Here is a 14,265-nt window from a genome sequence, read left to right as displayed (position 1 = left end):
TTTTGCCTTCGCCTCCCACAATATTATTTCTGAAAAGATTTACAGTCCCTGCCCAGCCTCCCACTCCTGCTGGTCCCACAGGCACTGGCAGTCCTCCAGGGGCATGTGTCATCCTTGAGCCTCGACAGTGACAGTCACGGGCTATTCAACCAGAGGGCACCACAACCAGTCTAACCTCATTAGGGCCGCCCATTTAAAACGCAGATGAGGAGGAATTTCTTCTCTCAGAGGGTTGTGAATCTGTGGAACTCTCTGCCCCAGAGAGCTGTGGAGGCTGGGTCATTCAATATATTTGGTGGAGATAGACAGATTTTTGAACGATAAGGGAGTCCAGGGTCATGGGGAGCAGGCAGGGAAGTGGAGTTGAGGCCAAGATCAGATCAGCCATGATCTTATTGAATAAGCTCGAGGGGCCAAATGGCCGACTCCTGCTCCTATTTCTTGTGTTCTTTTGTAACCTTGCCCGTGGCCAACATCCACACACTCCCTTCACATGGCGATCGAGAGCAGGAGCTATGCTGGTAGCTGCGCCTCTCTAGCCCAGTGTCCGCCTCTCTGCTGTCTCAGCTAACCCGCCAGACACTGAGGTCCCAGCCTGGGGACTCCAGGCCGACAAAGCCTTGGGTGAGGTCTGCACTCTCCAGCCACCCGAGGATGCTGCACTGATGTTTTATTTGTACCAATTATAGTCGACCTGCAACCCATCAGGTCGCGAGTTCAAATCCCACCAGGACAAGTTGTGAAATTGAATTCAGTAAAGAACTAACACAAGAGTTAAGAGCAGGAGTAGGCCCTTCAAGCCTGTTTGCCATTCAAAAAGATCATGGCTGATCTTTGACCTCAACTCCACTTTCCCGCCCGAACTCCATATCCCATGATTCCCCTAGAATCCAAAGTTATCCATCTCAGCCTGAGTACTCATTCTTAGTGTGGAAGCAAGTCATCCTCGACCCCGAGGGACTGCCCATGATGATGATGAATATACTCAATGGCCCTGAAATTACGGTCCCCGACGATGCAATCCATTTGAAAGGCCCCGCAGCTTACTGGCTTCCGCATCCGGAACTTGGGATCTGGTAAGCCTCGACAGATCATCTGAACCGCATGGAAAATCAGAATTGTCCAAGAGCTCAGCAATTGCCCATGAAACTCTGGCTGGTAAAAGCAGGCACGTGGCCTACTTGCAGCGTAAGGATATATAAGACTTAAACAAAACATTTACAAATCCAAAATTGTGCACATACACTTTAAATTAGTTTATACAAATATTGGCCCGGATTAAGATGCTTAAAATTATTTCTCAAAAAATTTAATTTTTGTTGAGGTTGGTGCAATGAAGGGACTGATGGATAAAATTGAAATTCAGTACATTTTTATTTATTAGAATTATGTAAATGATATAATTATTTGGGGATTCCATTCCATAGTAACAGGAGATTTCCTTCATAAATGATTGCAATGGAATCCTCCTTTGTGATTGGAGGATGGAGGCCACGTGATCCCAGGGACACCTCGAACCGCCTGTGTCCCTGGGATCCGTGGGTCTGGAGGCCCGAGACCGGAGATATCTGCAGCCTGGACGCCTGGAGGTAAGGTCGGATTTGTTTGACGGGTCGGAGGCATACTCCGGAGGTATGTCCCCGACTAGGACCGCAATTTGTACCCCAATGATTCAGCCTCCACAGCCCTCTGGAGTGGAGAATTCCAAAGATTCACAACCCTCTCAGTGAAGAAATTCCTCCTTATCTCAGTCTTAAATGGCCGACCCCTTATCCTGAGATTATGTTCCTAGTTCTAGGCTCTTCAGCCATGAGAAACAACCTCACAGCATCTACCCCTCTCAAGTGGACGTAAAAAATCCCATGGCACTATTTCGAAGAAGAACAGGGGAGTCATCCCCAGTGTCCTGGCCAATATTTAGACCTCAATCATAACAAAAATAGATGATTCTGATCTGGTCATTATCACCTTGTTGCTTGATGAGACTTGCTGTGCGCAAATTGGCTGCCACGTTTCCTACATTACAACAGTGACTAAACATTTGCTGTAAAGCTCTTTACGACATCCGGCGGTCGTGAAAGGCGCTATATAAATGCAAGTCTTTCAAGTTTTTCTTTAAATGGGCGACCCCTTATTCTGAAACTATGCCCCCGAGTTCTAGATTCCCCCATGAGGGGAAACATCCTCTTAACATCTACCCTGTCAAGCCCCCTCAGAATCTTACATGTTTCAATAAGATCACCTCTCAGTCTTCTAATAGGCCCAACCTGCTCAACCTTTCTTCATATGACAACTCTTTCATCTCAGGAATCAATCTTGTGAACCTTCCCTGAACTGCCTCCAATGCAAGTATATCCTTCCTTAAATGCAGAGACCAAAACTGTACGCAGTACTCCAGGTGTGGCCTCACCAATACCATGTACAGTTGTAGCAAGACTTCCCTGCTTTTATACTCCATCCCCCTTGCCCACAATCCATTTGCCTTCCTAATTACTTGCTGTACCTGCATGCTAACTTTTTGTGTTTCATGTACGAGGACACCCAGATCCCTCTGTACTGCAGCATTCTGTTGTCTCTCTCCATTTAAATAATATTCTGCTTTTCTATTTTTCCTGCCGAAGTGGATAACCTCACATTATACTCCATCTGCCAAATGTTTGCCCACTCACTGAGCCTGTCTATATCCCTTTGCAGATTTTTTGTGTCCTCCTCACAACTTGCTTTCCCACCCATCTTTGAATCATCAGCAAACTTGGCTACATTACACTCGGTCCCTTCATCCAAGTCATTAATATAGATTGTAAATAGTTGGGGTCCCAGCACTGATCCCTGCGGCACCCCAGTAGTTACAGTTTGCTAACCTGAAAATGACCCACTTATCCCGACTCTCTGTTTTCTGTTAGTTAGCCAATCCTCTGTCCATGCTAATAAATTACCCCCAACCCCATGAGCTCTTATCTTGTGCAGTAACCTTTTGTGTGGCGCCTTATCAAATGCCTTCTGGAAATCCAAATACACCACATCCACTGGTTCCCCTTGATCCACCCTGCTCGTTACATCCTCAAAGGACACCTTTCATAAAACCATGCTGACTCTGCTTGACTGCATTATGATTTTCTAAATGTCCTGCTACTACTTCCTTAATAATGGACTCCAGCATTTTCCCAATGACATGTTAGGCTAACTGGTCTATAGTTTCCTGCTTTCTGTCTCTCTCCTTTCTTAAATATGGGCGTTACATTTGCGGTTTTCCAATCCGCTGGGGCCTCTCCAGAATCCATGGAATTTTGGTAGAATACAACCAATGTATCCACTATCTCTGCAGCCACTTCTTTTATAACCCTAGGGGGCAGGCCATCAGGTCCAGGGGACTTGTCCACCTTTAGTTTGCCTAGTACTTTTTCTCCAGTGATAGTGATTGTTTTAAGTTCTTCCCTCCCTTTTGCCTCTTGATTATCTATTATTTTTGGGATGCTTTTAGCGTCTTCTACCGTGAAGACCAATACAAAATATTTGTTTAAAGTTTCTGCCCTTTCCCTGTTCCCCATTATTAATTCCCCAGTCTCATCCTCTGAGGGACCAACATGTACTTTAGTTACTTGCTTCCTTTTTTCCTTCAGAAATCAATCTCGTGAATCTGTGTTGCACCGCCTCCAAGGCAAGTATATCCTTCCTCAGAACAGGCCCAAACCTGTGCACAACACTCCGGGTGTGGTCTCACCAAAGCCCTGTACAAGTGTAGCAAGACTTCCTTACCCTTGTACTCATCCTCCTTGCAATAAAGGCCAACATGCCATCTGCTTTCCTAATTGCTTGCTGTACCTGTACGCTAACTTTGTGTTTCCTGTACGAGGATACCTAAATCTCTCTGAACACCAACATTTAATAGTTTCTCACCATTTAAAAAAATATTGTTTTTCTATTCTTCTTACCAACGTGAATAACCTCACATTTCCCCACATTATACTACAGCTGCCACCTTACTGCCCACTCACTTACTCTAACTATATCCCTGTGCAGGCTCTTTGCATTCTCCTCAGTTTACTGTCCCACCTAGTTCTGTATTGTCAGCAAACTTGGATACATTACACTCGGTCCCTTCATCTAGGTCATTAATAGATTGTAAATAGCTGAGGCCCCAGCACTGATCCTTGCAACACTTCGGTAGTTACACCTTGCCAAACCGAATGACCCGTTTATCCCTGCTCTCTGTTTCCTGTCCGTTACCCAATCCTCTATACATGCTAATATATTACTCCCAACCCCATGAGCCATTATCTTGCATAGCAACCTTTTATGTGACACCTTATCGAATGCGTTTTGGAAATCCAAATATACTACATCCACTGGTCCCCCTTTATCCACCCTGCTAGCTACATCTAAAAAAAACTCTAATAAATTTGTCAAACTCGAGTTCGCTTTCATAAAACCATGCTGACTCTGCCTAAGCAGGTTATGATTTTAAGTGCCCTCCTTAATAATGGATTCTTTCATTTTCCTGACGGCTGATGTCTCTCCCACCTTTCTTGAATAGCGGGGTTACATTTGGTACCTCCCAATCCACTGGGACCATTCTAGAATCCAGGGAATTTTGGAAGATCACAACCAGTGCATCCACTATCTCTGCAGCCATCTCTTTTAGAACCCAAGGATGTAGGCCGTCAGGTCCAGGGGATCTGTCGACTTTTAGTCCCATTAGTTTCTCAAGTACTTTTCCTCTCCTGATTTTAATTACTTTAAGTTCCCCATTCTCATTAGCACCTTAGTTCCCCACTATTTTTGGTGTGCTTTTTGTGAAGATAGATACAAAATATTTGTTTAAAGTCTCTGCCATTTCCTTATTCCCCATTATAATTTCTCCTGGCTCAGCCTCTAAGGGACCAGTGCTTACTTTTGCTACTCTCTTCCTTTTTACATAATTAGAGAAGCTCTTACAATTTGTTTTATGTCTCTTGCTAGTTTATTCTCATATTCTTTTTAATTGAATTTTTGGTCAGCCTTTACTGGCTTCTAGAGCTCTCCCAATCCTCAGGCTTACTACTAATCTTGGCAACATTTTAGGCCTCATCTTTTAATCTAATATTATCCTTAACTTCTTTAGTTAGCCACGGATGGATCACTTTTCCCATGAAGTTTATATTTCTCAATGGAACATATATATTAGTTGAGAATTTTGGAATATTTCTTTAAATATTTGCCATTGCTTATCGACCGTCATATCTTTTAATCTAATTTCCCAATTTACCTTAGCCGACTTGCCCTTCATACCTATGTTATTGGCTTTATTTAAGTTTAAAACCTGTTTCCGACAGAAGTATTTCATTCTCAAACTCGATGTGACATTCTATCAGATTATGATCACTCTTCCCTAGAGGATCTTTTACTGAGATTACTAATTAACCCGGTCTCATTACACAATACAAGATCTAAAACAGCTTGTTCCCTGGCTGGTTCCACGACATATTATTCTAGGAAACTATCTCGAATGCATTCCATGAACTCCAACTTCAAACTACCGTTACCAATTTGATTTGCCCGGTCCATATGAAAATTAAAGTCCCCCATGATTATTATATTACCTTCGTTACAAGCTCCTATTATTTTTTGATTAATACTCTGTGCAACAGTTTAGCTACTGTTTAGGGACCTATAAGCTACTCCAAACAGTGTTTTCCGCCCCTTGTTATTTCTTATCCCCACCCATACTGATTCTACATCCTGATCTTCTGAGTCAAGATCCTTTCTCACTGCTGTCCTTATGACATTATTTATCAGGGCTACCCCAACTCCTTTTCCATTCTGCCTGTCTTTTCGAAACCTCAAGTACTCTGGAATATTTAGTTCCCAAAATTGGTCACCCTGCAACCACATCTCTCTAATGGCTATTAAATCAAAACCATTTATCTCTATTTGTGCCACTAATCTATCTTGTTACGAATGCTTCGTGCATTCAGATAAAGAGCCATTAATTTTAATTTTTTACCATGATTCCCTGCTTTCACCTTATTCACTGATGCACTTTTACCATTAAACTCTGTCCCTTCTTGTCACACTCTGCTCATCTTTACCCAAATCACTACACTGCTCCATTGCCTTTTCTCTTTAGATTCCTAAATTTCCCCTCACCTGACCCCACCCTGCCCCCTTTAATTTAAAGTCCCATCTACAGCTCTAATTATTCAATTCGCCAGGACACCGGTCCCAGCCCTAGTGGAGCCCGTCACAATGAAACAGCACCCTCTTTCCCCAGTACTGGTGCCAGTGCCCCATGAAGCAAAACCCCTTCTTCCCACACCACTCTCTGAGCCATGCATTTAACTCTCTGATCTGCTTGCCCCTAAGCCAATTTGCACGCGGCTCAGGTAGTTATCCACAGATTATTACCTTTGAGTTCTGCGCTTTAATTTGGACCCTAACTCTTTAAACTCCCTCAGCAGAACCTTGTTCCTAGTTCTACCTATGTCATTGGTTCCTATGTGGACCACGACAACTGGATCCTCCCCTTCCCACTCCAAGTTCTTCTCCAGCCACGAGGAGATATCCTTAACCCTGGCACCGGGCAGGCAGCACAACCTCTGGAACTCCCTTTCGCAGCTGCAGAGAACAGTATCTGTCCTCTTGACTATACTGTCCCCTACCACTACAACACTCCTTTCACTCCCCCACTTGAATGGCCTTCTGTACCATGGTCAGTTTGCTCATCACCCTGCAGACTTTGCCACCATCCACACAGGCAGCAAGAAACTCGTACCTGTTGGATAAAGACAACGGCCGAAGTTCCTCCAGCATTGCATCTGGGGACCCCTTACCTGCCTGAGTTGCAGTCATACCCTCCTGTCCCTGACCACTAACCAAACCTGTATGACTACCTAACCTAAGGTGTACGACTGCCTCCTGGATCACAGTGTCCAGGTAACTCTCCCCTCCCTGATGCCCCACAATGTTTGCACCTCGTACTCCAGCTCAACAGCTCGGAGCTGAACTTCCTCGAGATGCAGGCACTTACTGTTAGCACCAGAAAACGACTGTGAAACTGCCGGCTTAGTGTAAAAACCCAGCTTCATTAGTGTGCTTCGGGGAAAGGAGCTTGCCATGCCGATCCAGTTTGACATATATGTGACTTCAGTCCCCATTCCTGAGGACTACTAATGTACTCACAATGGGCAATAAATGTGGCCTTGCCAGTGTCGCCCACATCCCAAGAACAAATAAAGACAAGGCAGCACACGCAGCTCCTCGGCCTCACCTTGAGCTGCCTCAACGAACAGGATCTCACACAGATTCCAGATCACCTCCATCGCAGACAGAATTGAAACCTGCCATTCAAAGAGAAAAGCTTGCTGTTACCCTCCATCAGCACACTGCACCATACTGCAAAATCTGCAACTACTGTGAGAAAACATGGGACCTGGGCACGACAGTGGGCGGGCGACACAGCCAGGACCAGGGCTCAGCGAAGGGACCCACAGTGACAGGAGCTTCGACTGCTGCAAGTCTCCGCTATCTCCGAGCTGCAAGAGTCCGATGTAAAGTGAGTTTGGACAGTCACAGTCCGGTAAGCATGAGCCCACGGTATAAAAACCATCCCTATAGCATCAGTCTAAGCTCCTGTCACTGTGGGTCCCATAGGTGTGTATGCTGGCGCCTCAGGAAGCCCAAGGCTGCAATTAATGCCCAGATATATCAAGTATATTGATAAATCCTGGTATTCTGATTTAACATTTATCCACCAATGAGGCAACAGCACTGCGACCAGCCACTTCAAAGCTCCAGGCTGAAAAAAGAGTCAGCCCAACCAATTAGAAATCTAAGCACAAATAGGACGGAGTTGCATGTGCAACAAGGGCAGGATTCCAGAGATTAGCAGCTGCAAGCACGGCACCACTACAGCAGAGGGCGCTCTTCTGAGGGTGGGGCAGTGAATCTAACTTTACTCTGTATCTAACCCCCTGTACCTGCCCTGGGAGTGTTTGATGGGACAGTGTAGAGGGAGCTTTACTCTGTATCTAACCCGTGCTGTACCTGCCCTGGGAGTGTTTGTTGGGACAGTGTAGAGGAAGCTTTACTCTGTATCTAACCCCATGCTGTACCTGCCCTGGGAGTGTTTGATCTGAATTGCATTGTTCTACACTCCATATAACTTAACAAAAATAAATATTTTGCAGTAATTCTCCAGCTTTAATGCAGAGATACGCCCATACTAGTTACTAGATTAACCTCCCCTGCAGGACACTGTACATTATCAGAGATCCTTAGAAGTTCAAGTCACCCTGAAAGATTTTGGCTGAAAATCTGCAGAAATCAACGGCTCTCAGCAGCTGCCCTGTGGTGGCTGCGGAGGGTGCAAGCCTGGACTAGCGCAGTGAGGAGTACCAGGTCATTAGTCCAGCTTCAGATACACACCGTATACACGGGGCGAGATGAAGATTGCGCTTGCAATGCTGCGGCTCAGCAGAAAGCAAGTCCCTTTACCGGAGCAATTCCTTTCATTGGAACTGGTAAATTTAAAAAGACCCGCATACACAGCCAGAAGCAGAGCATCAGGAAGCAGTCCCCTTCCTACACATGGACATAGGGTGTGAAACCTTCCACAGTTTAATTGCCTCACTGTCTAGGTTTAGACTTGTAAATAGACACCAAGATAAGACACCAAAGAGCAGCTAGTGCCCACGGAGCGAGTCCCCAGAGGGCTCAGTGCCCATGGAGAGAGTCCCCAGTGCCCACGGAGAGGATCCAAGGGGACTCAGTGCCCACGGAGAGGGTCCCCAGTGAGGGCTCAGTGCCCACGGTGAGGGTCCCCAGTGAGGGCTCAGTGCCCACGGAGAGGGTCCCCAGTGAGGGCTCAGTGCCCACGGAGAGGGTCCCCAGTGAGGGCTCAGTGCCCACGGAGAGGGTCCCCAGTAAGGGCTCAGTGCCCACGGAGAGGGTTCCCAGTGAGGGCTCAGTGCCTTTAGAAAAAGGAGGGGAAAAGATCGTGGGAAATTAAATTGCAAACTTTGCGCCTCTGGCCATTCCAGTGGTACTGCACCTTACAGCCTGAATACTCCACAGCCCCTGAAGGGGAAGGGCAGAGCCGTTCATCAACGCTGCTCACATCATCGTGAACATAACATCTGCACTCCTGGCCCGAAACAAACCCATCAGTGATAGATATGCATCCGAGAAATCACCTCCCCCCTCAGCCCAATCTGGACCCCAGCCGAACATTAACTAAACAGTGCTCGAATACTCTCGTACCTGATTCTCATATTGCATCGACATGGCTGGATCACGAGAGAAAACTGGGAAAAGAAAAATAAATATTTCTTACAGATAATGCACACTAACATCATCAGAAGTGCAGAACGTAGGCACGAAAGGTGTAGCAGGGAAGGGCATAGAGACCGAATGTAATGAGGATGAACTGCGATGAAAGTGTTTTTTGGAAGTACCTGTATATGATTGGATAAAAGGAATGCAGGAGATGTGGTATGTATGCATTTTCAGAAGCAGGTTGATAAGGTGCCTCACAACAACAATAACTTTTATTTATATAGCGCCTTTAACAGTAAAACATCCCAAGGCGCTTCACATCAGTGATACACAACAAAACAGGGAAACTTGACTCCGAGCCACATAAGCAGAAATTACAGCAGATGACCAAAAGCTTGGTTAAAAATGTAAGTTTTAAGGAGCGTCTTAAAGGAGGAAAGAGAGGTAAAGAGACGGAGAGGTTTTGGGAGGGAGTTCCAGAGCTTGGAGCCCAGGCAACAGAAGGCACGGCCACCGATGGTTGAGCGATTATAATCAGGGATGTTCAGGAGCGCAGACATCTCGGGAGGTTGTGGGGCTGGAGGAGACTACAGAGATATGGAGGGGCGGGGCCACGGAGGGAATTTGGAAATAAGGATGAGAATTTTGAAATCGAGCACAGGGGTGATGGATGACCTCAAGTTTATGAAGTGTAGAATGTGGGAGGCTTGTTACAAACATTCCACTAGCACGAGGGTCGGTAAGCAGTACGCAAAACAACCAGAGGGGAGAGGAGAATTTTTTTTTCACAGCGAGTTATGATGATCTGGAATACACTGCCTGAAAGGGCAGTGGAAGCAGATTTAATCGTGGCTTTCAAAGGGAAACTGGAAAAATACTTATAAAGGAAAAAAAAATTGCAGGTAAAGAGCAGGGGAGTGAGACTAATTGGATTGCTTTTTCACGTTGGGCCGAACAGTCCCCTCTGTGTGCGTGATTCTACACGAGGGAATGTAGCAGCAGACAGAAAGTTGATGAGGGACAAGAAACAAAGAATTAGGGTAAATGGTTGCTGCTCGGGTTGGATCAAGTGGTTTACCCCAGGAGTCACTGCGGGGTCCACTTTAACTCTGAGTTTATACAGAAGGTTCGGACGGGTATATATGGTGCACCATCTTGAAATTTACTGTCAACACAAAAGTAGGAAGTTTAGCAAACAGCGAGGAGGACCAAAAAACACTTCAGGAGGACAGAGGGGTTAAGGCAGGTGGAAAATACAACTGAATGAGGAGAAATGAGGTCAGATATTTTAGGAGGAGAAACAGGTACAAGAGTAAAGAGAGAAGAAAAATTTATACAAAATGTTGATTGGTGCAGTTTTGAACACCTCATTATAAAAATATTAAAGACAGAGAGAGCGAGGTGTAGATTCACCAGGGTGATGCCAGGGATGGGATACTAGTTTTGAGGAGACAGGAGATACTGGGACTGTTTCCACTGGAGCAATGAATCATAAAAGCAGATTTAATAAAGGTTTCAAAATTATGAAAGATTTTGATAAAGACTGATCATTTCCTCTGGTTGTGGAGTCCGTGTCAAGGAATTATCAATTTCAAATTCTCAGAGTGAGGAAAGGGATTAGAAGACATTTATTTTGACAGAGGGTTGCTGGAGTACTGAATGTGTTGCCACAGGGAGTGGGTGAGGCAAGGGTCTTTTAAGGGAAAAGTGAATAAATCTTCAAAGCAGATGACACGATGGGCCAAATGGTCACCTTTTGTGATGTGCAATACGATTCGATAGAATGAGCTATGATGAAAGATTTGAGAAGTTCTAGCACTACACTATTGAGGAGAGCACTCTGAGGGATGTAAAATATCGCATGGCATAGAGTAAACCTTGAATGTTAATTAAGCCAAGAAAGGACCAGGGAACATAAATATGAATTTGCAAAATGGAAATTTAAAACACGTTTTTTTCATTGGTTCCTGGGATGTGGGCATCGCTGGCAAGGCCAGCATTTATTGCTCATCCCTAATTGCCCCTTGAGAAGGTGGTGATGAGCCGCCTTCTTGAACCGCTGCAGTCCGTGTGGTGAAGGTGCTCCCACAGTGCTGTTAGGGAGGGAGTTCCAGGATTTCGACCCAGTGACGATGAAGGAACGGCCGATATATTTCCAAGTCAGGCTGGGTGTGACTCGGAGGGGAATGTGGAGGTGGTGGTGTTCCCATGCGCCTGCTGCCCTTGTCCTTCTAGGTGGTAGAGTTCGTGGGTTTGGGAGGTGCTGCCGAAGAAGCATTGGCGAGTTGCTGCAGTGCATCTTGTGCACACTGCAGTCACGGTGCGCCGGTGGTGGAGGGAGTGAATGTTGAAGGTGATGGATGGGCTGCCAATCAAGCGGGCTGCTTTGTGCTGGATGGTGTCGAGCTTCTGGAGTGTTGTTGGAGCTGCGCTCATCCAGGCAAGTGGAGAGTATTCCATCACACTCCTGACTTGTGCCTTGTAGATGGTGGAAAGGCTTTGGGGAGTCAGGAGGTGAGACACTCACCGCAGAATACCCAGCCTCTGACCTGCTCTTGTAGCCACAGTATTTATGTGGCTGGTCCAGTTATGTTTCTGGTCAATTAGGAAAATCCTCTTTACCCAGCGGGGTTACTTATGGAATATAACTGCCACATGGGGCAGATGAGGCACATTCGAGAGGATGGATGTTACAATGGGAGAGCTTGGGTATTAGAGGGAGGGGATTTCAATGGGCTGAATGGACTTATCTAATCCTCGACTTTCCCTATGTATGTACACAGCCATCAGCCAGTCAACAGCAAACAGAAGCAGGGTTCCACAGTGATTCACACCTGCCTAATTCCAGGATGTTGAGGCTAACATGAGCCTCCCCTCTCTCACTCCGAGTGTGCTGCACTGTCGGAGGTGCCATCTTTCGAATGAGACGTTAAACCAAGGCCCCGTCTGCTCCCTCAGGTGGATGTAAAAGATCCCACGGCACTATTTCGAAGAAGAGCAGGGGAGTTATCCCCGGGTCCTGGCCAATATTTATCCCTCAATCATCATAACTAAAACAGATTATCTCGTTATTATCACATTGCTGTGTGTGGGAGCTTGCTGTGTGCAAATTGGCTGCCACATTTCCCACATTACAACAGTGACTACACTCCAAAAGTACTTCATTGGCTCTAAAGCACTTTGAGACGGCCGGTGGTCATGGAAGGCGCTATATAAATGTAAGCCTTTCTTTCTCAGCACAAACTAGGGGCTTTCCTGGACTGCATGCCCCGAGTACTTGCTGGATAAGCTTGCTCACATCCCTTTAACCATGTGACACATCGCCAGGCTGTGCGAGTGCAGCCTGCAAGCTCCCAGATGCCTCAGCGAGTCATTGTGGAAGCTGCGTGAGGCTGGTTATGGGGTGGGAGCAGGTCGCTGGTCATAGAATAGTGCCTTCCACGAGGCCTACTCAGGAAAGGAAAGGAGCAGCTTTCTAACTATTTAAAAAGCACAAAACAATGTGAGTGATACTGCTTTCTGAAGTTCCCAATACTCTGGGAGGCTGGTGTGCAATGAATGTGTCTGCAGCTTACCACTTCCTGCAGCTCGGTGCAGTTCCTCCAGGTAAGCTCTGATCACCGAACGGTAATTCCTGCTAATGTGGAGTAACCTGCAACAAAAATCACCATCTGTGACCACGCAGAATAAAAGCACCTCCCGGCCTGCCCAAGTGATGCCGATTGGGCTGGAGCAGTCCCAGGCAAACCAGGGGCTCGGCAGTGCACGCAAGATGTGAAAATGTTCAGAAAATCTGGAACATCAATAAAACTGTGACAATTGGACAAGGGTCCGAGTTAGAAAAAGTGTTGAAAAGCCCAATTAGGAGGGATGTCAGAAAAAGGACCATCGTGTGGAGTCACCAGTTAGTGGGCGACAGGACTGTGGGAATTTTTCTAAATGGCTGAATGAAGATAAGCTAAACACCCTTTCTCATCTTCACCAATCTTGTGAGCAGAGACCAGATTCCTCAGGAGAGACCAGGCACCTCGCTGCTCGTTATGGCTCAGTGCTATCCTGGCACTGCCTTTACCCACCAGCTATTGAGGGAGTCAACTTCCAAAGTCTGACCAAGGCATAACTGCCTCCCCTTTGCAGTCCAGCGTATTCCCCTTAAAGATAAAGGCCAACACTCCATTAGCCTTTTTGCTTTTGGTCGCGGGTTTTAATGATTTGTGCACATGGACTCCCAAATCTCGCTGCTCATCCACAGTTCCTAGTTTATCACAATTCTATAAATATTCTGATGTATCTTCCTTTGATTGCACGCTCCCACATTGAGCTCCATCTGCCACAGTTCTGCTCACTGAGTCTGTCTGTGCCCCTTTGTAACTACCTGCTCCCAGCTGTACTACTAACTGAACCATCCAACTTAGACTTCTGCACACGTGGATATACAACTCAATTCCTTCATATATATATATAAATAAGAGAGAGAGAGGAGAGGAGAGAGAGAGAGAGAGAGAGACATTAAGAGGAGAGGAAGGAGAGAGAAGAGGAAGGAGAGAGAGGAGAGGAAGGAGAGAGGGGAGAGGAAGGAGAGAGAGGAGAGGAAGGAGAGAGAGGAGAGGAAGGAGAGAGGGAGAGGAAGGAGAGAGAGGAGGAAGGAGAGAGGGGAGAGGAAGGAGAGAGAGGAGAGGAAGGAGAGAGAGGAGAGGAAGGAGAGAGGAGAGGAAGGAGAGGAAGGAGAGAGGAGAGGAAGGAGAGAGGAGAGGAAGGAGAGAGGAGAGGAAGGAGAGAGGAGAGGAAGGAGAGAGGAGAGGAAGGAGAGAGGAGAGGAAGGAGAGAGGAGAGGAAGGAGAGAGGAGAGGAAGGAGAGAGGAGAGGAAGGAGAGAGGAGAGGAAGGAGAGAGGAGAGGAGAGGAAGGAGAGAGGAGAGGAAGGAGAGAGGAGAGGAAGGAGAGAGGAGAGGAAGGGAGAGAGGAGAGGAAGGAGAGAGGAGAGGAAGGAGAGAGGAGAGGAAGGAGAGAGGAG

The 14,265-nt window shown here is 46.4% G+C and overlaps 1 protein-coding gene across 1 annotated transcript in view; it reads right to left on the bottom strand.

The window, feature by feature from the left end:
• LOC139254504 (nuclear pore complex protein Nup85-like) overlaps positions 1-12,898 on the bottom strand; it is a 30,262-nt gene extending 17,364 nt beyond the window's left edge. Inside the window, exons 1-3 of the mRNA XM_070873719.1 lie at positions 12,828-12,898; positions 9,238-9,281; positions 7,247-7,316 (exon numbers count right to left, since the gene is read on the bottom strand). Of these exons, the coding sequence (XP_070729820.1) occupies positions 7,247-7,316; positions 9,238-9,261 (94 nt within the window). The 5' untranslated portion in view covers positions 9,262-9,281; positions 12,828-12,898. The remainder of the gene's footprint in view (positions 1-7,246; positions 7,317-9,237; positions 9,282-12,827) is intronic.
• Positions 12,899-14,265: the final 1,367 nt, after the last annotated feature.

This window comes from Pristiophorus japonicus, unplaced genomic scaffold, assembly GCF_044704955.1.
Source record: "Pristiophorus japonicus isolate sPriJap1 unplaced genomic scaffold, sPriJap1.hap1 HAP1_SCAFFOLD_556, whole genome shotgun sequence".
NCBI lineage: Eukaryota > Metazoa > Chordata > Chondrichthyes > Pristiophoridae > Pristiophorus > Pristiophorus japonicus.
This window is presented reverse-complemented; position numbering and strand designations above follow the sequence as displayed.